General features: G+C 50.0%; 2 protein-coding genes across 4 annotated transcripts in view; both read right to left on the bottom strand.

Moving 5' to 3' along the window:
• Positions 1 to 352: 352 nt before the first annotated feature.
• Positions 353 to 6,276, bottom strand: Vsig2 (V-set and immunoglobulin domain containing 2). 3 transcript variants are annotated; one of them, XM_010628712.3, is made up of 7 exons: positions 5,281 to 6,276; positions 4,627 to 4,790; positions 4,032 to 4,239; positions 2,859 to 3,017; positions 1,640 to 1,759; positions 1,394 to 1,538; positions 353 to 577 (listed from the first exon to the last, which is right to left on the bottom strand). In XM_010628712.3, the coding sequence occupies exons 1-7, from the start codon at positions 5,339 to 5,341 to the stop codon at positions 418 to 420; spliced, it is 1,017 nt and encodes a 338-aa protein (XP_010627014.1). In that variant the 5' UTR covers positions 5,342 to 6,276; the 3' UTR covers positions 353 to 417. The 3 variants fall into 3 exon arrangements, with proteins under 3 accessions (XP_010627014.1, XP_010627016.1, XP_010627015.1); XM_010628713.3 differs by having other exon boundaries at positions 496 to 577; positions 1,394 to 1,554; XM_010628714.3 differs by lacking the exon at positions 2,859 to 3,017.
• A 133-nt stretch (positions 6,277 to 6,409) lies between these two features.
• The window catches only part of Esam (endothelial cell adhesion molecule), an 8,314-nt gene continuing 2,677 nt past the window's right edge, over positions 6,410 to 12,046 (bottom strand). Inside the window, exons 2-7 of the mRNA XM_010628715.3 lie at positions 10,633 to 10,823; positions 9,200 to 9,386; positions 8,886 to 9,041; positions 7,777 to 7,899; positions 7,367 to 7,499; positions 6,410 to 7,122 (exon numbers count right to left, since the gene is read on the bottom strand). Coding sequence (XP_010627017.1) covers positions 6,807 to 7,122; positions 7,367 to 7,499; positions 7,777 to 7,899; positions 8,886 to 9,041; positions 9,200 to 9,386; positions 10,633 to 10,823 — 1,106 coding nt within the window. The 3' untranslated portion in view covers positions 6,410 to 6,806. The remainder of the gene's footprint in view (positions 7,123 to 7,366; positions 7,500 to 7,776; positions 7,900 to 8,885; positions 9,042 to 9,199; positions 9,387 to 10,632; positions 10,824 to 12,046) is intronic.

A 12,046-nucleotide genomic window follows, 5' to 3' on the forward strand; every position in this document is an offset into this window, starting at 1 on the left:
GCCCCGCCGGGCTCCTGGGGCTGTGGCCGGAAGGTTTTTAATCTCCGCGTGTGCATGTGACTGTGCTGGGTTGGAATGTGAACAATAAAGAGGAATGTCCAAGTGTTCAGAGGCTGCTGGGGGGAGGGGTGTGGACCAGGCCCGCTTTTGTTGCTTAAATCTCCTTTGAGAAAACAGCGAAGGGGAATGGGGTTAGGTGGAGCGGCATCTGAGGTGAAATCTACTCCTCTGACCCAAGCGGCCTTCCTGCGAACACAGTGTCACCTCAGAGACTTCACGTACGTTCCTTCCCTTCACGGGCTACTTCTGGTTTGCAGAAGGAATTGGCCATGTTGACCGAAAAACACGGAACAAAATGGTAGCCATTGGCTTTAATTATTGGTATCTTTCCTCAGGCTTCTCAGGGATGGGGAGAAGTCAGATAATCATGGGCAGCTTGGACTTGGTGGTCGTCGCAGTGCTGGCAGACTTAGTGGTTGTCACGGTGCTGGCAGACGGGGACCTCTCCAAGAGGCCTTTCCTAGAGCTGGCCTTTGGAGAGACCGGCTCTGAAATCCCAGGAGCCACAGCGTCCTCCCTGATGGAGACAGACAAATTTTACTGTGAATAGACTCACCCTTCAGAGGATGGCTATGGTCTATCCCAGGGATTTTAAAATTTTACTGTTCATGAAAATCATCCTTGGAACTTGTGTTAAAATAGATTCCATGACCCATGTACCCCCCGACACACGGATTCTGCTGTAAGAGGTACAAGAAATGGCCCAAATCTGAATGTTTAGCAAGTTCTGGTGATTTTTTGTCTAGATAAAATGAGGCTCAAAAATATTGCTCTAGTCAAGACTCCAGGTCTTGCAGCTGAAGTGGATGACAGAGGAATCTTTGGCCTCCTTTCCTGATTGCTCCATGCAAAACTAAACTCAGCTGAGTAATCAGGACACATAAAACTCCTCGAATCAAAATGGATAACATATATATGAAAATGCTTTAAAAATTGAGAAAGTATCTGGGCATGGTGCTGCATGCCTGTAATCTCAGCACTTGGGAGGCTGAAACGAGAGGCGAGTTTGAGGCCAGCCTGGTTTACATAGAGAGTTCAAGGCTGGCCTGAACTACATGGCAAGACCCTGTATCAAAGAAGAAGAAGAAAAAAAAACTGAGAAAGTAAACATTCTTAAGTATGAGTAGGGGCAGGGTAGCCCTGCAAACTGAGCCACCCCTGTTCCAACCCCTCCACCCTGTGTACCTTGTTTACACATTCAATAGGTTATGCTGCCCCTGCCACCACCAAAAGCTAAGCAGCACTCCTTATCCTTAACACTTTTGATAGTGTCAGGATTTGAAGGCTGACATCGCCTACTTCTCCCTCTGCACCACCTAGCGCTCCTGCTCACCGAAGGTCACTACCCCCATATGTCTCCTTGGGCGTCTTCTTCCTCTCTTTCTGGAACCTGATCAGGCAGAACACAGCAACTGACAGCAGCAGCACGCCCAGAAGCACCCCAATCAGTGTCCCAGCTACTCTGCCTTCCGAGGGACCTGAGGATACACAGGACTTACGGAGTTGCAGAATTTAAAAAGTTTTATGAAGCCACCCCGAGCCACACCTTCCAGTCAGGCCCCTTCCCAACATCACCTACCCATCACGGAGAGGGTCAGCTCACAGGATGCAGTGCCCATCTGGTTGGTGGCCACACATCGATAGGTGCCCGAGGAGGTCAAGGACAGATTGGTGAGAATGAGCTGGCCAGACACTTCATCTAGAGGATGAAGAGGAAGTGTATCGCTCACTCAACTCACAGTGAGCATCTGGTATGAAGAAAGTACAATTCATTTCACCTTTACAACAATCCTGCCAAAGGAAGCCTTTCCTCATTTAACTGGTAGGAAAACTGGCTCAGAGAAAGCAATTTGTCTGAGATGATCCAGAGAGTAATTCTAAAGCCACTGCCACTTCTGTGTTCTTTCCACCCCACATAGCTGCCTTTTCAGGATTCAGGGATCCGCATATCCCAAGGCCATAGAATTGGGGAGGTATACTTATTAGCCGGGGTCAGGTTCCTTGTTGGGGATAAAGAGTTTGATGGCTAAAAATCTATCCTCTGGAGAACCTCTGAGCTGACTAGGATGTTTCTACAAACTCTGACCTTTGCTTGAAAAGGCAGAACATGCATCAGGAAGTAATCCAGAGGAGAGTGTCCGGACTGATACAGAGATTCTCTGGGGCTGGGGCTACAGGGAGAGACAGACAACTGGAACCAGCAAAAAGAAATCAAGAAGCTAAGGCTCTTAGGTATACGACTCTTCCAAAGAAAATGGCAAGATGACTCTAGTGAGTCCATGCTACTCTGCCTCAGTTTCTTCAGGAAGTCTGGAGGTGATTCATAAACCTTAAGAAATTAAAAAGGAATCCTCCAAAGGTAAACAAGTAGGAATCTTGAGAATGTTCCCTACCCTCTGCACTCTTTTAGGATATCAGGAGGATATATTACTTCAGTAATGTTCCCAGGGGCTGAGCGTGGTGGTGCACGCCTGTAATCCCAGCACATGGGAGGCTGAGGCAGGAGGATCGCTGTGAATTGAAGGCCAGCCTGGACTACACATAGTTCAAAGCCAACCTAAACTACATAGGAAGACCCTGTCTCAAAAAAAAAACAAAAAAACAAAACAATGCTCCCAGAAACCCAGTCACAGGCTGTGTGGGAAGACAGAAAGAAAACAATACAAAGAAGAGGCAGGGAAAAAGCAGTGTTTGTCTCATACCCTGATCATGGAACTTGTAATGTGGATATATATAAGGGTTAGAGATCAGATTTGCTCAGGCTCTAGGCCCCTCTTTCTGATGCCATGGGTCCTTACCTTGAACCATGCTGCCAGGAGAAGGTGTAGGAAAAGATCCTAGGCGAACCCAGCTGTACACTGGCTTGGGAGCTCCCTGGGAAGAGCTGCATCTCAGTGCTGCAGAGCCTCCTACAAAAGTTGTCCCACTCTGACTGCATGAGGGTCTACTGGGGGGCACTGCAAAAATCACACAGGAATCAGAAATCTTCTAACCCTGTGCCCATTGAGTGCCTGAGCTTCCTGCCTCAATACCACTGCTAAAGCATGGCCACTTCTCTCCACCACCACATCCCCAGGAAGTGATTTCCACTACTGGAAATTCTGATTGTTAGAAGTCTTCCTCAGGTTGAGCCAAAGTCTGTGTTAAAATGATATCCACCCATTGGCCCCAGTTCCTGTCCTCTGAGCCCACACAGAAAAGTTAAAATCTCTCCTCCATTTAACAAAGTCCTTTAGATATCTGCACGTAGCAGTCACACACTACATCGCAGTTCTTCGTTTTTTTATTTATTTTTTTTTTGTAAGTATCTTTGGCCTCTTTAGTAGCTTCTCCTGGTTGCCTACTCTGAGCAGGCTCTGATTTAGAAGGTGAGATGGAAGCTCTGAACAAAATGTGTTACTCAATGATGGAGGCTTAATTTGTTATATTCTCTCTCTCTCTCTCTCTCTCTCTAACACACACACACACACACACACACACACACACAGGGTCTCACTTTGTACTTCAGGCTGGCTCTAAACTCACTATTTAGCCCAGGCTGGCCTCAAGCTTTGTGGGGATCCTCCTGCCTCAGCCTCCAGAGTGCTAGGATTATAGGCATGTTCCACCACACCCCCAGTTGGGGCTTAGCTCCTTTAACAGCTGCTTCCCTTCTCAGCCACGGAGGTTGGGAGGGACAGAAAACAAATTCAGCCACAAAAGGGAGTTTCCTCCCAAGTGGAGCAGGTGGGGGCATGACTCAGATCCCTATAGATGGGAAGGGCTTCCTTTCTCAGGCCCTAAGGGAGGAGACATTGTATAGAGCTGGAGTGTGACCATCTAGATTGGAAGTCTTGAGAAGTGCACATTTTTTCTTGAGGTCCCCAGGGCAATTGTGTTCTTCAGTGGAGATCAAGACATAGGGGTATTTAACAGGCCCAGGGTACTCTTTCAGCATATGTGGTGGCTAGTGGGTCCTCTGACTGCCTTACCCAGCACTGTAAGGTTGATTAATCCCAGACCATTGGTGTAGAAATCCGGAGGGTTGTTAACCTGACAGAGATAGGTGCCGGTATCCGAGGGGCGGACATCCATCAATTTCAGGGTGGCCACCCCTCCTGTGGGGGGACTCTGGAGCAGGCTGGCCCTCTCTGACTGGGAACCAGTAGGGTACAGGTGGCCACTGGTGAAGTATAGGATCTGAGAAAAGGCAGAAGACACACTTGTGTCCTCTTTCTGCCAGACATCAACCTACAGTCCTGCTTGGAAGTGCCAGTGACTCCCCTCATTTAGCCGGTGAGGTCGATACCCTCTGTCCTGAACCATGAAGGGATAACAACACCATACCAACTGCAGCACTTCAGTACCAGTGGGTTTAGGAAGTAAAACAGGGGTTTCACTAGCAAAGGAGTTGGGCATAAGAATTATGGGACCACATAGACAGCAGCCCTAAGGAGACCTAGGGACAGCCTACTTGCTTTTTCCCAGATGGTTCCCAGGTGCCACCCCACTCCCATTTACGCCCTCATTCTGGGTGAGCCCTCCATTCCTGACCAGCCCCCCTGCACACAGTTGCCCTCAGCTCACAGGATGCGATGCAGAGATGGGCTTCCCAGGCTGCACAAAGCTCCACTCCAGGGCAAAGCTGTCTCCCACCGATGTGCTATAGCTGCAGACCAGCTCGGCAGTCTTGCCCACTGGCACGCTCAGTGGCTCTGCGGGCACCTTCACTTCCACGGCCAGCCCTGGGGCTGAGGATGCAGAGGGAGATCTGGACCCCAGTCCTGATGAACTGGAGGTTCTGACCCTCACAGCATCTAAACCAGATGCTGAAACCTCCCTCCCCACGTGCCGCCCCTTCCCCTCAATCCAATCACTACATCTCCGAACCTGAGGTTTCCGGGGGGAAGAAAGAGACAGACCACAGTTCAGCTGGCTTTTGTGGGTGAAAGGGCCAAGACTGGGCCAGGTATGAGGATGTGTTGGCAGGAAAAGGAAACAATACTCCCTGGACAGAGAGGCCAAACTTGCCCAGCCCGCTTGCCTGCCTCTCTCTTCCTCCACCCTCAGGCCCCCTCCTCACCCTTACCCCTTTCCCAGACCCTCACATCTGCCTCCTGGGCCCTGCTACTCAGGGCAGCTCCAGTCCACTGGGGACTAAGCAGATTCTGAGGACTCAGGGAAGCCAGGCTCCTGCCCCCAAGCTCTGGCAAAGGCCCACCCAGCCCAGCCCCTCCTCACCATTCAGGCTCAGGTAACCCAGCAGGGTCCCGAAGAGGAAAGGACCAGGGAGCCAGGCCATGGCCACCTAGCTTGGTGTGTTGATCTGCGTGGTGCTTGGGCCTGAGGAAGGGAAGGGAGTGCCCAAAAGGCAGCCTCCTTGTTCTGGGCAGGAGCTAGCCTGGCTATCTCAGAGCAAACAAGGGGAGAGGCTAGCACTCTCAGGTAAGCAAATGCTCCTCCCTCCCCCAGGTCCAATTCTGGAGTCACTCTAACCTGGCTTTCTTCTTACTTCCTCCTCCCTCCAAAGTCTGAAACTGTCAGGCTCTGGGGAAAAGGCTGGTCTTAGGGTGGGCACACTGAGGCTAAAGGCCCAGAACTGGAGCTACACAAGGAAAGTGTCTGGAGGAGGAAGAGATTCTGATACCAAGAGCTAGAAATGACTCTACCACTTTGTCCCATGGTGAAGACCGTTTTCTGGCACCTTCAGGGATTCCTGTCCCTTCCAAGCTCTTTCACTACTTCCTGGGGTAGAAGTCTCCATGGAAACTATACCAACTCCCCATTCTCAGGTATACTCCACTCGATGGGCAGAGAATCTGAGACCTAGAGACCTCCCACCTTTGTCAGGAAAGAACATGTTGGCATTTGGTCATAAACCTACACCATATCCTCTGCTGAACTCTCCCTGGGTAACAAGAGGGATTGCTGCAGTGGGGAGATGTGTTTGTTGAGGTCTCTTCTCACCTGCCCTGGAGAGGAAGAGGAGAGGAAGTTCATGAACACAGAGCAGGAAGCATCAAAGCAACTTTGCAGCAAGTGAGCAGCCAGTTTTACACCCTTACTCTTCAGACTGGTCAGGCTGGGCTCCTAGCCTCTGGCTCCTGGTGCCTCCCCTTTCCACAGAACAACAAACAGCCTTTCCAAGGAACCTAGAAGAGCCACCCCGAGCTAGCAAGCTCTGAGCTGTGAAGAAAAGCCCTCCTGGATACAGAATGGGAGTAAGGTTCACTTGATATCTTCCTGAAGCTCAACTTCTAGGAATTCTCAGTTGGAAAAGGATATTTGATTCTTATTCCATACAAACACAATGTATCTTTATTGAAATTTGCAAAATAAAAACAAAAACACATTTCAAGTTAGTTTTTAAAATGCCTTTCCTAGCCTCTGCCCCAAGAAACCCAACCAGGCCAGCAGGACAGGTTACATTAAAATGCAAGGAGCTGGAGTGGCAGCAAAGGATGGCATTAGATAGGGGTGAGGTACAGATCCTGGCAGTCTTCTCCAGAGCCCATGGAGGTTAGCCAATCTCAGCAGCATTCAGCTGGCTTCATAAGGAGGAGTGTAGCTTCCCCCAAACCCAGGTCTGCTTCCTCTTCTCCTTTGACCTCCTGGATATTTGGGTCTTCCTGAGACCCAGTTTTCCCACAATGAAGAGAGGTGAGGTCAGAAGACTGAAATGTGGCTGCCCTCCAAGGGCTCAGGTCTGTGCACTAGGGCTGACCCATACAGGAAGGCAAGACACCAGATGGTGAGTGTCTAAGCCATCACACCAGGGACCCATCCTGAGTCTGGGCAGGCACCATCACATTCACTGCACCCATGCGTCTCAGAGCAGAGCGAGAAATTCCACCAGGGCTGGGGGAGACAGGCTGAGGGCTGGCCCCATCTGTCTTGAGTAGGCTTGGTGAAGGCAGGGGCTGAGTAGAGACACTAGGCGTGGGGGTGAGAGTGCCAGGCCTGGGAGGGGCATGAGATACCCGGAGGGCACGTGCTGAGGTCACAGAAGAAAGAGTTCCATTCTTGGAGAGTGTGTCTGAGCCCTTGGACCAGGTCAGAGTCCGGGGAGCAGTGGCATCCTCCCTAGTCATCAAAGAATAAGAGATCAGAAGAAAGGAAAAGATAGGGAGAGTTTCTACATGCTTTATCTTACTCCCTGTCTTCATATACACACTTCAGCCCTTCTTTTGCTCTCCCTTAAAATCTGCCCATAAGAATGCTATTTTGATTATTGTCCAGCCTTCCATTAGACAGGAGCTGCTTGAATTCCCAGACCCTAAGGGAAGTTAGGAGAACCCTTGTCAAAGCAGAGATCAGAAACACTTACTTGATATCATTGGCTACATCCTCTAGGACCTTGCCCTGGCGTTGCCGTTGGTACAAGAGAACCAGCCCAACCAGCAGCACCAATCCAACCAGAGTGCCCACAGCCGCACCAGCAATCACTGCAGCTCTTGACCCTATAAAAACCTTGTTGTCAGAGGGGGTGCCCAGCTGACCTGTACTGCGCTTCAATCCCACTCCCCTGCTGCTGCCATTCATGTTTTTGCTTCTCTGCTAAGATGGACTGTCAAGTAGAAAATAGCCAGTCACTGACCAAACACTGGCACAAGCCTTTGACCAGGACAAGCTCCTTATTCTGTTACAGTGAGAAGCCTTACAAACAGACTTCTTTTTCTCCTGCAATCCAGCGCCACCACTGACCACTCTTCTTGACCACACTTACCCCTCACTAACCTGTGGTTACTTTCAGGGTCACATTGCAGTGGGCACTGCCCACTTCATTTTGGGCCGTGCAGAGGTAGATGCCAGACATAGAAGTGGAAAGGTTGGTGAGCTTTAAAGACCCACGTTTGCTATCTGTGGATACAATTTAGCCATCAGTCCAGGGACCTTCTTTCCATTGTTGAGAAAAGAAAAAAAAAATTCCTTCCCTTCTGCAATGTCCTCTTTCACTCTCTGGGAGTCACCACTTCTCTGTCCCCTGCTGGAGGGGAAGGGGATGAGGGGCTGTTTCCAGTTACAGACCAGCTAGCTCAATACCCCTCTCCACTTAAATTTCTATTTAAAAAAGAACAGGGTTTTATTATCAAAATGGTCTAATAAGGCTGGGGTATAGCTAAGTGGTAGAGTACAGGCTTAGCCATGTATAAGATCCTGGATCTAATTCCTAGAATTCCAAAATAACAAAACAAAGTCCTTTCCTAAAAAGCAAGCAAACACAAAATGTGAAATCAAAGGTAGAGGCACAGGCTAAAGCTATATACCCACCAACTAGATCCAAAAGTTGCTAACATTGTGCCACACTTATTTCATTTCTCTAATATTTTAAAGCAATACTTCAATGTGCATCTTCAAAAAATAAGAACAGCATCCCACATATCCATAATCCCATTGTTATACCAAAGAAATTGAGGACAATTCTCCAAAATCAACTAACAGTTCATATTAAAAATTTTCCAGTTGTCTCTAAAAGATTTTTATAGCCGGTGTATTCAAATCATGGCTATTGATAACCCATTTTACAAAGTTAGTGGTGGCACAGTGGCACAGCAGGACCTTGGCACAGGCAGTCCAGCTCCAGAGCCTCTTTAGAACAGTCTGTGATACGTGAAAGCATCTTCCTCTCCCCTCCTCATGCTCCGCCCCAGACTTTTTCAGCACCACCTCCTCCTTCCACCCAAGTCCTGTAGCACCACTCTTCTAGCCCTTCTCCAGCCGCAACCTCAGTGTTTCCAGAAATTCCCTCACCTGGGGCTGGGGATTTAGCTTAGTGGCACCAAGCCTGCCTTGCAAGTGCAGTCCTGAGTTTGATCCCCAGTACTGGGGGAAAAAAATTCCCTCACCTAAAACCGGTGGAAAGAAGACCTGGGGCAATGGGGACAGCCGCTCCCACTGGTACTGAGCCACAGGGTCACTCCTCGGGGACTGGCAGCTCAGGGTCACATTGGCCCCCGCATGGGACACACCCAGGAGACTGCAGGCTGGAGTCGCTGGAGGGACTGGAGAAGGGAAACAGGTTAAAACCCACACCCAAGAGACCCACGGACACCCCCTCTGTCACTCCATGTCCTGCCCCCAGTCTTGGCCCATTGGAAGGGAGATGTGCCTGAACCCCTGTGGGTGGGCAGGGATCTGGAAGTGTGTGCTTCTCACTCACCCAGCACATTGAGTTCCACCGTTTTGCTGTCGTGGCCCTTGTGTTGCACATTCACGGAGCAGCTGTAGGAGCCAGAGTCTTTTTTTTGGAGGCCCTGCAGCCTCAGGGACACGTTCCGCGAGGGCATGGAATGGACCAGGGATATTCCAGGGTTGCTTGAGATGGACCCGTTGATGTAGGACAGCACCTGGTGGGGTCAGGACAGCTCCTTGTTATTCCATGATGCCCTGTGTTCACAGTTCAGCCAGTCTCCCTCTCCTGAACTGGCCTTCTTCATGTGACCCTCACATGTACCATCATTCTGACCTGGACCAGTTCCTGCCGACCCCTCTCCCCAGCTACTTCTCACTGTGCCACTGTTCCCCTATGCACTGTCACTTGTCTCCTACTGGGGCATTTAGAAGGGTGCATAAGAGAAGAAGGGAGGGTATAAGGGGAACTTAAGATTGCACAGTAGATTTAGGTTTTGTAGAGTTTGAAATTTATACAACTAGAAGGGGCATCTTTAACAAAAAGAAGATAGAAACATCCTTTTAAAAAGATCAAAGGACTTTATTGAACACATTTTCCAGGACATCAGAAAGAATCCATGTGAGGAATTCTGAAAACTGCTTCATTGGCTTCTGGGTAAACCAGCCTTTGAGTCTTGCTCAGAAAGGGGTAGAGGTGTGAGGTGTGCGAGGAAATGCCCTTTGGCTCTTGAGGTATGAAGAGGGCAAGGTGAAAGGTGATAATCATTCCAGAAGAGTAACCTGTATCTGACAGTATCCAAAGCACAGAGAATGTGAGCAAAGAAACATGTTCGGCTTTTAAAAGTCATGTTGCTTGGGACGGGGATTTAGTTCAGTGGTTCTGTTACCTGCCTCGTAAGTTCACGGACCTAAGTTTGATCCCCGGAATCAAACAGAACAAAAAAAAAAGTCGTGTTGCTTGATGTCAATTTTCCATATGCTCAATTCCCCAACCCCACCTCCACCACAGTAATGCTATAATCACTCTGCTTTTATGTGTTTCTTTCTTTTTTTTTTTTTTGCCTCTCTCACACACACTGGAAGGACTGAACCTATGGCCTTCACACTAAGCTACACCTGCAGGCTTGTTTTTATCTTTTATATTGAGACAGTCTTGCTAAATTGCCCAGGCTGGGCTTGAACTTGTGGTCCTCCAAGCTCAGCCTCACAGAGTGCTGGTATTGCAGACATGCCCCTCCCAACTCTTTTACCAGTGTTTTGTGTGCTGGATTTCTATGGGAAACTGGGGAAAAGAGAAGTCTTTGGGGGAAGTCTTCCAGATGAGAAGACTGGCCTGTGCTGTGAGGACTCTGGCTGTTCTCTTAAACTCCTTCTTGGTTCTGCCCCTTCCAACCTAGCCATCTCTTCCCTACCCCACAGCTGGGCTCCGCGCTTACACTGCTTGGGACACCTTCCCCTTACCTGCTTTAGCTCTTTCTTCCCTTTCTGTTCCAGGAACCAAATCACAAGGGGCACTTCCCACGGCCGGACCACAAACTTCTCTCCTTCCAGAGTGTACCAGGTCGGGAGCACCATATCTGCTCCCTCTACCGCGCGCAACGTGGTGAGGCCAGCAGGCATGTGCACCTTCACCTGGGCCTTTGAGGGGTAAGCTGCAGACAGAGTGAGGTGTGAGCTCCGGATAGGGCGCCAGAAGAGGGTAGTGCCAAGGGCAAGGACAACCTTACCAGCCCCGATACTTACCCTCTATACTCTCCCGTTCTATGGATTTAATTTCTTATTAATTTTGTTAAAGTAGCTTAAGACTAAAAGCAAGGCACTGAAAAATGCCTAGATGAGTTAAATTTACTCCATAAACATGAAAGCTTGGTTCTAGTTTTTTTATTAACTGTTAGCAAAATTAGACATGCAGAAATCCTCATACCAGTGAGAATGCCCTCTAAATCAGCATCGAGGGGTTCCCAGGGGCCGCCAACCCAGGGTCCTGCTTCTCACCTCCCGCCACAGGTTTCTAGAGGGGCTGGGGACACATTTCTATGTACTTATTCATATCCGGAAGCTATATTCTGAGCACCAGAAGAGGGGGCAGATTTCCCTCCATTCCATTTCCTCTTTCCTTCCAGGGGAAAGAGGAGAGAAGAGAAAGGGGCCGATGTATTACTCTCGATAAACACCCCACGTTGCATATTTACTCCCCCAACTTCCTTGGGCAAGAGGCAAGGGACAGTGGTGACAGTGGTGGCGGCCACAAGGGCTCCTTGCTCGTGAGTTCTCATGACGGGCAGAGGGAGTTGGGAAACCGCCGGATTACTGTTTAATTCTGAGGCTTTCTGAACTGCCGGAGTCCGGAGAGGCTAAGCCACAGGTGGCAAAGCGAGTAAGCCTAGCGCAGGGACTGTGATGCCCGGCACTTCCTAGCAAAGTGGAGGGTTGGAACCCAGAAAGTTCTCAACTGCCCTTTTGGGGTCCGGGCGATCTGGGTGGGTCCTATTGGGGCGCAGGGAATTACAGGCAGATCGAACATCGGTCCTTTGACTAGAACAAGGCTTCCTCTGTGGATGCGCGGTGTTCTGGAGGTGGAGCCTGGTGTCGGTTCCAGTTGGATGGCTAGAGCTTGGGACACAACCTGTGCCCTTTGCAGAGGCAATGGAGAGGCCAAGTGGAAGCCCTTGGGGAGTGACTTCAGTCCGGGAACCGGCCAGGTCTGAGGACGACCGCGACCCTCGTCCCGCACACTATGCTTCCGCGGCGGTGCTCTCTGCACAGATCAGGGGGCGCCGTCGGGGAGCTGAGCAGTCCGCCACCAAGGACAGATCTCTGCCCTAGCAGCGCAGGCTGAAGGCCTGCAGAGTCCGGGAGCCATCCGGCCAGGATA

The sequence above is a fragment of the Fukomys damarensis genome, unplaced genomic scaffold (genome assembly GCF_012274545.1).
Source record: "Fukomys damarensis isolate Sample0158 unplaced genomic scaffold, DMR_v1.0_HiC HiC_scaffold_16, whole genome shotgun sequence".
NCBI classification, from domain to species: Eukaryota; Metazoa; Chordata; class Mammalia; order Rodentia; family Bathyergidae; genus Fukomys; species Fukomys damarensis.

What these genes read in the sequence shown, in the direction of transcription:
- Vsig2 (XM_010628712.3), bottom strand. Translation starts at nt 5,341, where the DNA reads ATGGCCTGGCTCCCTGGTCCTTTCCTCTTCGGGACCCTGCTGGGTTAC. An exon ending in GGGTTACCTGAGCCTGAATG is followed by an intron (nt 4,791 to 5,280) that starts GTGAGGAGGGGC and finishes CTGCATCCTCAG; the next exon opens with CCCCAGGGCTGGCCGTGGAA. An exon ending in TATGGGGGTAGTGACCTTCG is followed by an intron (nt 578 to 1,393) that starts GTGAGCAGGAGC and finishes TGTCTCCATCAG; the next exon opens with GGAGGACGCTGTGGCTCCTG.